The sequence below is a fragment of the Heterodontus francisci genome, chromosome 12, assembly GCF_036365525.1.
Source record: "Heterodontus francisci isolate sHetFra1 chromosome 12, sHetFra1.hap1, whole genome shotgun sequence".
NCBI classification, from domain to species: domain Eukaryota; kingdom Metazoa; phylum Chordata; class Chondrichthyes; order Heterodontiformes; family Heterodontidae; genus Heterodontus; species Heterodontus francisci.
In genome coordinates this window covers 63,353,582-63,366,249 of record NC_090382.1, presented here as the reverse complement: position 1 = coordinate 63,366,249, position 12,668 = coordinate 63,353,582, and the positions used below count along the sequence as shown (strand labels likewise).

General features: G+C 40.5%; 1 protein-coding gene across 2 annotated transcripts in view; it reads left to right on the top strand.

Moving 5' to 3' along the window:
* slc23a1 (solute carrier family 23 member 1) overlaps nucleotides 1-9,175 on the top strand; it is a 116,354-nt gene extending 107,179 nt beyond the window's left edge. For both annotated transcript variants that reach the window (XM_068043514.1, XM_068043515.1), the window contains exons 14-15: nucleotides 728-823; nucleotides 8,118-9,175. In XM_068043514.1, coding sequence (XP_067899615.1) covers nucleotides 728-823; nucleotides 8,118-8,365 — 344 coding nt within the window. In that variant the 3' untranslated portion in view covers nucleotides 8,366-9,175. The remainder of the gene's footprint in view (nucleotides 1-727; nucleotides 824-8,117) is intronic.
* The last annotated feature ends 3,493 nt before the right edge of the window (nucleotides 9,176-12,668 follow it).

Below are 12,668 nucleotides of genomic sequence, written 5' to 3'. Positions count from 1 at the left end.
AAGGGGGAATAGCCAGAGGCTAGTCCAGAGCATTGCCAGGTCATTGAGGCCATTGAACTTTTTCCTACACTGGATCCACGTTCATCTTTCAATGCTTCTGCTGCTGACTGTGGCTGCGATTTCAGCCCAGGCTTGTTTGGTCTGAATGGGTGCCCTCCTCCTCACACCCTCCAGGAAATGAATGGCCTCCAGTCTCACTCTAGGTCACTGAAAAACAAGGGAATGCCCTGCCCTGGGTTCCAGCCTCCGGCTCTCTTGAGACATGATGGAAAACAGCAATCCAGCCCAAATCTCAATAACAATCTTCTCTGTCCTCTTTTTTTTCTTTTCAGCAGTGAAACAGCGGCCACAGTAATGGCTGCTGTGGGGAGTTTCAATCTGGCCTGCACTCCAGTTGGCCGCCAAACCCATATCCACGTCAATTAAAGGGTCCTTCCCACCACCCCTGGCTGACCCCTCCCCTCTCCCATCATAAAAATCGTGACTCAATTCCATTTCCCTCGGGTTGGGGGGTGGGTTTGGGACCCAGAAACCGTCCTGACTTCTGTTTCCTGTCCCCGAAGTGAAAATCCAGCCCTTGGTTTCTCAGAACTCATCCAGCAAAAAATCCTCTAAGTTCCTAGCACAGCAGGCATGCATGTACTATATTAAGTGAATCCTCTCTCTGCATTTCTTCATTTTAGTTATGATTTTATAAGATTTAGACATGAACTTTCTTCTCTTACAGGCATTCCAGAAATTAATCAGATTTTGACTGTGTTGTTGACAACAGAAATGTTTGTTGGAGGGTGCCTTGCTTTCATCTTGGATAATACTATTCCAGGTACACGTTTTTTACACATTTAGCCAAATCTTATTTAACATTTCAAATGTATTTGTATGAAACAAGCAGCCACTTTTCCGTTAAATCCTTACAGTTTGAGTCATCTGGTGTTGCATGCTTTCACTTTGATCGATAATCACAGCCAGGTCTCGTGTTGTGGTGGGTGGTGATGGAAACATCAGGGACAATTCCAGAGTTTGAAGTTGGGATTGGTAGGGTGGGTGGGGGAGGGGGAAGGAGGAAAGATGTACCTCTTCCTGCAGTGATTGCTTTTGAGTTATGTTTTACATATCTTTTTCAGTTTGACTTGTGCCACATGTCATTAACGCAACGTTCAACTGCATCCTCACTCAACCCCTCCACATCCAAATTTATTTCTCCACCAACTCTCCCATGTTGTGTGTGTGTATATATTGTAAAGACTATCCAACTGCAGTTACAAGCCAATTATTCGAACACTGGTTTACATGCCATTCAGTAACTGAAGATTTGTCAATTTTGTCAAATTTGTGGTATATGTTAATGCGTTGGACTTGAGTGTGGGAGGCATGATTGGGAGATTTGCTGGTGACACAAAAATTGGCCGTGCAGTTGATAGTGAAGAGGATAACCATAGACGCTATAAAGAAATCGATGGTTTGGTTGAGTGGGTGGAAAAGTGGCAAATGGAATTCAAGCTGGATAAGTGTGAGGTAATGCATTTGGGGAGGGAAAATAAAGCGAGGAAATACACAATAAATGGGAGGATATTGAGAGGGGTAGAAGTGAGAGACCTTGGAGTGCATGTCCACAGGTCCCTGAAGATGGCAGGACAGGTAGATAGAGTGGTGAAGAAGGCATATGGAACGCTTTCCTTTCTTGGCTGAGGTATAGAATACAAAAGCAGGGATGAAATGCTGGAACTGTATAAAACACTGGTTAGGCCACAGTTGGAGTATTGTGTACAGTTCCGGTCACCTTACAGAAAGGACATAATTGCTCTGGAGAGAGCACACAGGAGATTTACAAGAATGTTGTGAGGGCTTGAAAGTAGTAACTATGAGGAAATATTGGATCTGCTAGGGTTGTTTTCCTTGGAACAGAGGAGGCTGAGGAGTGACTTAATTGTGGTGTACGAAATTAAGAGGGGCCTAGATAGAGTAGACAGGAAGGACCTGTTTCCCATTGCGGAGAGGTCAATTACCAGGGGCACAGATTTAAGGTGATTTGTAGAAGGATTAGAGGGGACATGAAGAAAAACCTTTTTCACCCAAAGGGTATCTGGAATTCACTGCCAGGAAAGGTGGTGGAGGCAGAAACCCTCAATTCTTTTAAAAGGTACCTGGACATGCACCTGAAGTGCTGTAACCTGCAAGGCTATGGACCAGGTGCTGGAAGGTGGGATTAGATTGGGCAGCTCGTTTTTTCAGCTGGCACGGACACGATGGGCTGAATGACTTCCTTCTGTGCCCTAATTTTTCTATGGTTCTAACAATATTTGATTCCTCCAATCTATATTTAATAAGATTTAAAATTACAAGGAAAAATATTCCCTCCGTGAAATAGATATGTGGAGCAGACATTTGCCCAACAGTTAAAGGCATATAGTTTTTTTTACTAAAGTGATAACCATTAGGGAATTTGATTTGAGTAATAAGGGATTGGGACTGAGGGTAAATGTAGTCAGCACAGATGGAAATTAATGCAGATCCTGACCTGCAACCGCCAAAAGATTGTACCATGGAAGTTAACTCTTCAAGGATGAAGAATGTAGGTTGTAAGTTTAATTGCCTAATATTTTACTGTTTTTTGGAGGGAGGGGAGAGAACGAGAGCCACTTGACCCAGCTCATCTAAACACCTGATGGAAAGTTCTGCAGTGTTCATTATAGAATAGTCTGTGGAAGGAATGTGCTGAATAATTTAAATGGTCTTATCAGACAGTCATAGAATTTACAACAACACGAAGCCATTTGGTACAGTGAACCTGTGTTGGCTCTTCAATTTGCCCAATTACTTTGATCCCACTGCTTTTTCCTTTCTCCATATCCTTTTCAATTTTCTTTGTCCCATCCATTACCAAGAGAGCTTATTTCAATATTTGCAATATTGTCTGCCTCCACCCCTACCTTAATGTTTCCACTGTTTTTAAACTTCATTCGTGCTTTTATGAACTTTATACCCAATTTATTCCAGTTCCCTCCTTTTTAGTTTTCTACCCTTCATGAACTCCAATTTGGCCGAGGCACTCTTGCTCATATTTTGTTCTGTACAAAATTCCACAGATTTGGCACTCAATGTATTAAATTCAAACTCCTCATTCTTGTCTTCAAATCTATCCATGGCATTGCCCTACCATATCTCTGCAATCTCCTTCAGCCTGCTTGGCACATCCCTTCCCAACTTGGTTCTTTGACTCTTTCCTCACTTCATCAAGCATGGTAGCAGAGTTTTCATCACCTTAGTCCTACCCTCTTAAATATGTTTCTACATATTCATTATCTTTTCACTTTTCTCTCCTTTTTGAAAGCCTTCTCGAAGCCCATCTTTTCAACCAGAATTTTGGTTAGCCATCCGAATTACATAGACTCTAAAGCACAGGAAGCAGCTATTTAGCTCAATAGGTCTATGCTATCATTTAAACCCCACTCCAATTTTATTTATTATTAAGAGATACAACACTGAAACAGGCCCTTCGGCCCACCGAGTCTGTGCCAACCATCAACCACCCATTTATACTAATCCTACACTAATCCCATATTCCTACCACATCTCCACCTTCCCTATATTCCCCTACCACCTACCTATATTAGGGGCAATTTATAATGGCCAATTTACCTATTAACCTGCAAGTCTTTGGCTGTGGGAGGAAACCGGAGCACTCGGCGAAAACCCACGTGATCACAGGGAGAACTTGCAAACTCCGCACAGGCAGTACCCAGAATTGAACCCGGGTCGCTGGAGCTGTGTGGCTGCGGTGCTAACCACTGTGCCACCCCATATTATTCCCTACCTCCATATCTCTCTATTCCCTTCTCCCTCATGCATGTATCAAACCTTTCCTTAAATGCATCATTGTTTTCTGCTTTAAGCTCCTCCATGTGTGATGGAGTTTCACATTCTCACCACTCTGTAAAGAAATGCTTCCTAAATTCTTTATTTGATGTGTTAATAGTTATTTTATATTAATGGCCCCTTGTTCTTGACTCAACCACAAGTGGAAACTCTTTCTTTCTCTACCTATCTGTAACTTTGAAGACCTCAATTGGGTTTCTCCTTGGTCTTTCTGCCAAAGTAAAGAGTCCCAGCCTGCTTAATATTTCTGATAGATACCTTCTTTCTATTCTGGGAACAGCTGTGTAAATCTTTTCTGTGCTTTCTCCAGTGCTTCCTTGTCCTTTTTTTGTAGTATGGAGACCAGACCTGTGCACAATACTCAAGTGCAGTCTTCAAAAAGATTCCATATAAATTTAACTACCTCCTTGCTTTTGAATTTTATTCTTCTTGAAACAAACCCTTGCACTTTGTTTAGACTTTTTATGGCCTTATCAAATTGCATTCTACTTTTAGCAATTTTATGTATCTGGATTCCCAGATCTCATTGCTCCATGACCCCATTTACCTTCTAACCTTCCAAGAAATAACTATCCTCATCCTTCCTACTAAAATGAACCACCTCATAATTTGCTATTTTGAATTTTATTTGGCATTTATCTTCTCATTCTGCAAGCCTGTTTGTCTTCCTATGTTTTGGTGCAGTCTTCCAGCTTATTAGCTATATCTGAAAATTTCTACACCCATGTCATTTATGTATATGACAATTATAAGGGCATGAAGACAGAGCTAGCTAAAGTGAATTGGCAAATTAGATTAAGGGATAGGTCAATAGCAATGCAGTGGCAGACATTTAAGGGGATATTTCAGAATACATAGAATAGATACATTCCAATGAGAGAGAAATTTCAAGTGGAGGACCCACTACCCATGATTAACTAAAAAAGTTAGATAGTATCAAACTTAAAGAAAAAGTATATAATTGTGCAAAGATGGGTAGCAGGTCAGAAGATTGGACAGAATATAAAGGACAGCAAAGAATGACTAAAAAAATTGATATGGAGGAAAAAATTAGAGTATGAGAAAAAGCTAGCTAGAAATATAAAAATAGATAGTTTCTATAAATATTGCTATGACCAAGGCGGGAGTAATGCACTGTTAATTCAGTCCCACTACTCCACAGGTCACAACATATCAAAGTTTTCCACCTACCAAAGAATAGCCAAATTAAACATTCTTTTTGTCCCCCAGAATAAATCACACCAAACCAGGTTTCTTTAAACAACAACATTATTTATTAGAAAAGAAATAATAAGTCTTAGCTACTAACGAAATACATATATGTATGTGAATGTTATGGTAGGATGTTTTCAGTACGGTGAGGTGTCCCCGAATCGAATAGTCGGATGTCACTTGCAGTCCCTCCAGGCGAGCTTGTTGAACAGTCTATGGGTAGGCATTCAAGGCAATTTGTCTGCAGCAGGCGACACGCAGGTTTTTCTGCAAAGGTGTAGCAACAGATCAGCTTGGGTTTTGAAGCAGCAGTCTAGTAGTTGAAGCTTTCTTTGAGATTTCAGGATCTCAAAACGCAGGAAGCAACAGGAACCACTCTTGAGGCAGGGATTCTTCAAAGACTGCAGGCAATTGGAATCTGCTATCTCTGACATATCGGGGTTTCTTCTCTGAAAAACAGTCTTCTACAGAGAGAAGAAACTTTTTTTTTCCTGGTTCTTTTTTCTGTCTCCAGCCAGATCACAGCCACATTTCCAATGCAGGATTTCTTTTCAAGAGATGCAAGTCTTCCTTTACAGAGAGGACTGTTTCTCCCATCTGCAGACAGATCGCAGCCAGATTTCAACTGCCTGCTCCTTGTCCAACTCACAGGCTTTTAAAGGGTCCAAAGTGGGGAAAAACCTTCCTGAAGATGGTCACATGTCCAGACGCACTGTCTCCTCTGTCACTCAAAGTAGTTGCTCTGAGGAACTGCCCTGTGGTTTCCTTGAAATTGCTTGCTTTCCTGTCCTTGTACAAGTTCAACTTCCTTTCAAAGCACCCATAAAGTTCAGCTTTAGTTATGAACTTCCTTTCAAAACATTTCAAAAATTCCAACTATTTTCAGGTATCTTAAATGTCCACTGAACATCCTTTTTTCAGTCTTTTTTAAAACACACAGAATTCTAAGTTTATAATACAAAAACAAAACCTTGTAACAATATTTTAAAAATAGTTAACAAACTGAGCATTGGTCCTATAGGAAGTGAGACTGGGGAATTAATAATGGAAAGTAAAGAGATGGCAAATGAATTGAACAAGTATTTTGAATTAATCTTCACTATAGAGGATACAAGTAACATCCAAGAAATAGCTGTAAATCAGGAAAAGAAAGGGAGGGAGAAACTCCATAAAATTACAATCACCAGAGAAGTGGTACTGAACAAATTGTTGGAGCCGTGGGCTGACAAGTCCCCTAGGGTGCTAAAAGAAGTGGTTAGTGAGATAGTTGATGCGTTGGTTTTATTTTCCAAAATGCCCTTGATTCGGGGAAGGTTCCATTAGATTGGAAAATAGTGAATGGAACTCCTTTATTCAAAAAGGGAGGGAGACAGAAAGCAGGAAACTACAGGCCAGTTATCTTAACATCTTAGGGAAAATATTAGAAGCTATTAAAGACGTTCGAGCAGGGCACTTAAAATTCAGGCAGAGTCAACCTGATTTTGTGAAAGGGAAATCGTGTTTAATCAATTTATTGGAGTTGTTTTTTTTTGAAGAAGTAACATGTGCTGTGGATAAAGGGGAACTGGCGGATGTACTGTACTTAGATTTCCAGAAGGCATTTGATAAAGTGCCACATCAAAGGTTATTGCAGAAAATAAAAGCTCCTGGTGCAAGGGATAACATATTGGCATGGATAGAAGATTGGCTAGCTAAAAGGAAATAGTCGGCATAAATGGGTCATTTTCTGATTGGCAAGATGTAATGAGTGGTGTACCACAGGGATCTGTGCTGGGGCCTCAACTTTTTACTATTTATATAAATGACTTGGATGAAGGGACTGAAGGTATGGTTGCTAAATTTGCTGATGACACAAAGATAGGTAGAAAAGTAGGTTGTGAAGAGGACATAAGGAGGCTACAAAGGGATATAGATAGGTTAAGTGGGTGAGCAAAGAGCATCTAGAGTATAATATGGGAAAATGTGAAATTGTCCATTTTGGCTGGAAGAATAAAAAACATATTATCTAACTGAGTGATTGCAGAGCTCTGAGATGCAGAGGGATCTGGATGTCCTGGTACATGAATCGCAAAAGGTTGGTATGCAAGTACAGCATGTAATTGGAAAACCTAACAGAATGCTATCGTTTGTTGTGAGGCAAATTGAATACAAAAGTAGGGAGTTTATGCTTCAGCTATACAGGGCATTGGTGAGACCACATCTGGAGTACTGTGTACAGTGCTGGTTTAAGGAAGGATTTAAATGTGTTGGAAGCAGTTCAGAGAAGGTTTACTATATTGATACCTGGACTGGGCGGGTTGTCCTATGAGGAAAGTTTGAACAGGCTAGGCTTGTATCTGCTGGAATTTAGGAGAGTAAGAGGTGACTTGATTGAAACATCCTGAGGGGTCTTGAGAGGGTGGATGTGGAAAGGACGTTTCCCCTTGTGGGAGAATCTAGAACGAGGGGCCCCTGTTTAAAAATAAGGGGTTGCCCATTTAAGTCAGAAATGAGGAGAAATTTTTTTCTCTTAGAGGGTCGCGAGTCTTTGGAACGCTCTGCTTCAAAAGACAGTGGAAGCAGAATCTTTGAATATTTTTTAGGCAGAGGTAGATACATTCTTGATAAGCAAGAGGGTGAAATGTTAAGTTGGTTAGTGGGAACGTGGAGTCAAGGTTACGATCAGATCCGCCATGATCTAACTGAATGGCAGAGCAGGCTCGAGGGGCTGAGTGGCCTACTCCTGCTCCTTGTTCGCATGACAGAGGTCTCAGCACTCATGTTTGCAGGACAGCACTTCCCATTTTCTGCTCATCTGGGAAACCTGCTTAACTCCTATCCTTCCTTTTCTGGTTGGTCTTGAGAGGAGAGAGAGAATCCTGTTTGTCGAAAAAAGGTAGCCAATTTCTCTTCATATGGCTTGGAGTCTCTTTCCTTCACGCTTTGTTATGAAACATCTTGGGATATTTTCAATATTAAAAGCACTATGTAAATTATTTTGTATGTAATGCATTTCTAATGTTTTGTAAAACATTATATTTCTTAACTAGGTACAAAGGAGGAACGTGGACTTGTGCAATGGAAAGAAGGGGCACTTGCAAATAGTGACACATCTGTAGATATGAAAACCTATGACTTTCCAATAGGGATGAACCAACTGAAGAAAGTTCAGTGTTTACAATGCATGCCTATTTGCCCAGTTTTTAAAGGGTTTTATTCAAGAAAAAAACACAATATTGACTCGGCTGAACATGCAAAAGAAAATGGTGACCATGTTGCTGTGTGCACCAAAGTATGAGCTTTGGCTCAAGGTGCGAAATAAAACACATTTTAATATGCTGCTCTAGTATTGTATTATCACTGTGGATCCTACAGTAGGGTCATCAGCAAGACTTTTTTTTTAGCATCACTTACATGAAATGCTTTTTCAGTAAGTAAAGCAAGTAGATAATCTTGTATACTATTAATTGTCTCTAATTTTAATGGTTTTAAGTTTGAAAAGAAATAAGTACATTAAACACTTCTATGGCGTCAACAAGGATAGTGGTTATTTAGAGTACAGATAGATTTTTGAGCCTTCAGGCCTAGGTCAAATATTATTTGAAGAGCCATATTTCTCACTATGCTACATTAAAGGGCAACTGTACTCCATAAAGGGAGACTTTGGATGTGGGAGTGGTCAGGAGTGGGTGGGGACAGGCAAAATTAACTAAGCACTGTCTGCATGCCAGATTAATTTTCTCCATTTAACAAAATATATATTTTGACATCCAGTTGGTTTCAAGAGTCTGGAGAATAATGTTTAGAAAGACAAAATATTAGAGGATTGACTAGTGTGCATTACAGTTGATAAAATTTCAACATCTCACCTGTTTGAGGGAATTATCCTACCAAGGAAATATTTTGCATATAATCTCAAACGTTTAAAATTTGTAAATATAATTTTATGTAGCAACATTTTAAACATTTTTAATAATGGGCAGTCCTGTTGCTGGAATTAAACAGATTAGAAACTCTATGTTCAGTGATTTTATCCAGTGATTATTAAATTATTATGTAGTTACATGTACTGAAACTGTTTAAAATAAACAATGAATGTAACACATCACTTTTTTTGTCTTTAAGTTGTATAAATTCTGCCTGTATATCCTAGTAGATTTGAAAAAAAGTTCTTCTCTTGAATAATGCATTCGTAGATTTCGTGTCAGTGGCAAACAGTCTAACAATTTCCGAAAACATGAGTCGTTCACTAAAACATTTTAATGCATGCTGTTATTTTTAAAATTTATCTTCTCCAGATTGTCTGGTTTTACCACTCAATATATACATATGCTGAGATTTTGAATTTTTTTTTTCACAAAGAACCCTTTTTGAGTGAAAACCCTTAGATTCACGCAGTTTATTGTACTCGAGAACGAAGTAACTTTTCTGGACAGTTACTACATCACATTAGGCTGGATTTTGAGCCTGAGCTGGAAACGGTGGCAGGCGGGTGCTAAAAATAGTGTCACCAACCTGCATGCTGATTGCCTGGCTCCATCCTGCACCCCCTGGCCATTTTCCAGGGGCAGGATGAGGAGAGGGAGATGCATAGTGGGGTGACTTCTTGAGGCCTCTTTAAGGCCAATTGAAGGAAGCCGATTGGGTTTTGTTGTCATCTCTTTAAGAGTGATGTCCCTTTAAGAACTCTATATGCTAATGAGCTAAGTACCAGGATGTAGTCATGTGACTAGAAGCCATCTTCTCTCTGCACTGTAATACCTTTGACAAAGGTTTTGTATATAGTTTTCTCTGTATTGTGTTTATTAGTTTAGCTTTCAATAAAACTTCGAGAGATCTTCTGGGAACTGAAATCCACGTACCTCATTGTGTTGCTTAAGATAACACAAAGGAACTCCTGATATGATGGCAGCAGTAGTGAAAAGACAAGATACAAGCTCGAAGACCATGGGTAAAAGAGCAAACAAGTGAAGAAACTTTAAAACAAGTACCTAATGAGTGAAAGACAGCTGCATATCTAAGAAGGCTGAGAAATGCTCCATAGAATGGAAGCATGGCTGAAAAGCAAGCGATTGGGTGAGTCATTGTGCCGGTGGTTGAGCAATTCCAGTCTAGAAAAAAACAAGCCTTTGAAGAGTTAAAAAAAAAATCATTTTCTAAAGGCTGTGTGAGCAAGAGGGGATAAAAAGGAGAAAATCCTGAAAAGTATGCAAATTGGAGAAAATGTCTGATAGTGAAAAAAGCATGTGAAACCCCCCAAGTCTCCATTAAAGCTTTCAAGCTGAAAAAAATCATTAAACCAGTCAAGCATGAAGAAGATAAATAAACTCTAGTAATAAACAAAGCAAAGGGCAAACTGCTTGAACTGCCTATTGAACAACTGTGTAAACATACAAGCAAAGTTCTGAAAAAGGAAAAAAAAACAGTCAATCACCAGTTACAATCCATCAAAGCAGCTAGCTTAGAAAACAAATTCTTTGCAGAGTTAATAGAACAAGTTTTAGCACAGGTTTTAAGCCACAAATAGGAAAGTCTTAATCAGAGCAGTGCTGAAGGCACACACAGCTGAACAAAGTTTTAAAATATAGTACAGAAAGCAAAACAACAGCAGAAGGACAGATATCAAATTTCTGAGCATGAACTGGAAGGCCATTGATATCCTATCCAAGTTCAAACTTTCTAAACAAAGAATGCAGTTATGCTTCATAGACCAAGCGGTTGCAGAACCAGAGAAATGGGCTGTGAAAATACTGCTAGCAATTGGAAATGAAGGGTTATAGAGAATCAATACCTCCGGCTTATCTGAAGAGGGCCAGAAACATTCTACAAAAATATGGAAAGTGCCAGAAGATCAGCTTCTGGTAAGAGTGAATTTTAGAATTCATTAGATGCAACTGATGTCCGACAGCCAACAGCCACAGGAATCAATAGATCAATCCATCAGTAGATGCTGTAATAAAGGCAATGAATGCAATTTTTCAGAAACTGAGATGCTGATTGTCTCAACACCTATTGAAGCATTTCAAAAAGACCTCTTTGGGGTGAGGGGGAGGCGAGAGAGAAAGGTCACAGCATTGATGCGCTGCTGGCAGATGGCAGGAAATATCGAGCCATTGTAGCTGGACGACTGCATCTGCAAGCACTAGATGCAGCTGACAGTATCGGCACAGTAACCAGGTCTCAAAAAGCAAGCAAGCTGTGCATTAAGTGTGGTTGGTCCCACTCACTGCCAAGTTGTCCTGCCTTTCAAGATCTGTGCAAGGCATGTGGAGCAAAAGCACTTTGGGCCCACCTATGCAAGATATCTGGCTTCAAAGACACAGCCAGAAGTCACAATCGGACACAAACAAACAGAAGACAGGTACAGCAACATAGCAACAGCATCAAGGATAGCACCAGAGACTGGTGTAAATGCAAGCCGATACATGAAATCCACAGCAAAATAGACCTGAGAAAAGACTGAGTGGAGCAATTCTCAGCAGGCATTTCACATTGTGAACATGACACATTGTGTCAATGAAGTCGAATAACTGGAAGTTTTTGCTGCTATTATCATGTGCCCAAACAAAGTTGGTAAACACACACTCAGGAAGAAGATTTGATATCGGAGCTAATGCAAATATCCTACCAGTCCGAATTCTGAAAGATATATACCAGGGTCATTGGAAATTAATACAACTGACAACTGCAAAGTTAACCGCATACAATGGGTCACCCATCCCTTGCAGTGGCACGCTAATAAAGCAGTGCAGCTACGGCAAGTCTGTTTGGATGCCACAAATATTTTACCTGGTAGACATGAGTGGACCAGCGGTGGCAGGACGACCAGCATGCAAGGACCTCAACATTATGACTATCCATGAGATCACCAAGATACTCATTACAGCAGAAGAAGCCAATGGTACCTGCATTCAGTCAGTCCAGGACTTGCAACAAATGAACCCGACTGGTTCGACACCATGGGAGATTTCAAAGGCAATGCAGTACTGCACCTCAGAAGATGCACTCCCTATGTCCAGTCCCCATATGTCTGAGACTGAGTCACAGTTCTTCCAGGATCTCAGTGGTTCTGCTTTGGAGAGTATCAGCCCCTTCTCAGAGACACCACACCAAGAGACTGAAGATCCAAATTCAGATGGTGAAAGTTCTTTGGCAGCAAGCAGTGTTTCTTTGCACTCCAATGACTCCGAAGAGATTGATGTTGTAACCATTGAGCAGCAAAGGCTGGCAGTGGGGAACATTGCCGAGGGGAAATTTTCAAGGACTGGAACCCGCTCACAGATTCTGGTCAGCATCAAATGGTGCAGTCTGGAAATTCAGCAAAAGGACAACTATGCTTCACCTTTGCTCTCTAGAGAACTGCCAGCACAAAAATGAGTGAGAACGAATAGATACCTCCATGAGGTCAAGTACTCTTTCCCCAACAAATACTCAACCTTGAGCCCCAGGCCTTCATATGCAGAGGATGAGGATAGGCGAAGGACACACAATGTCCTGAAGAGGCAGAGGAGAATGAGTTGAAGCATTTGACCGAGTATGACATCAAGGAGCATTAGCAAAACTGAGGTTAATGGGAATCGGGGAAAACTCTCTGCTGGCTG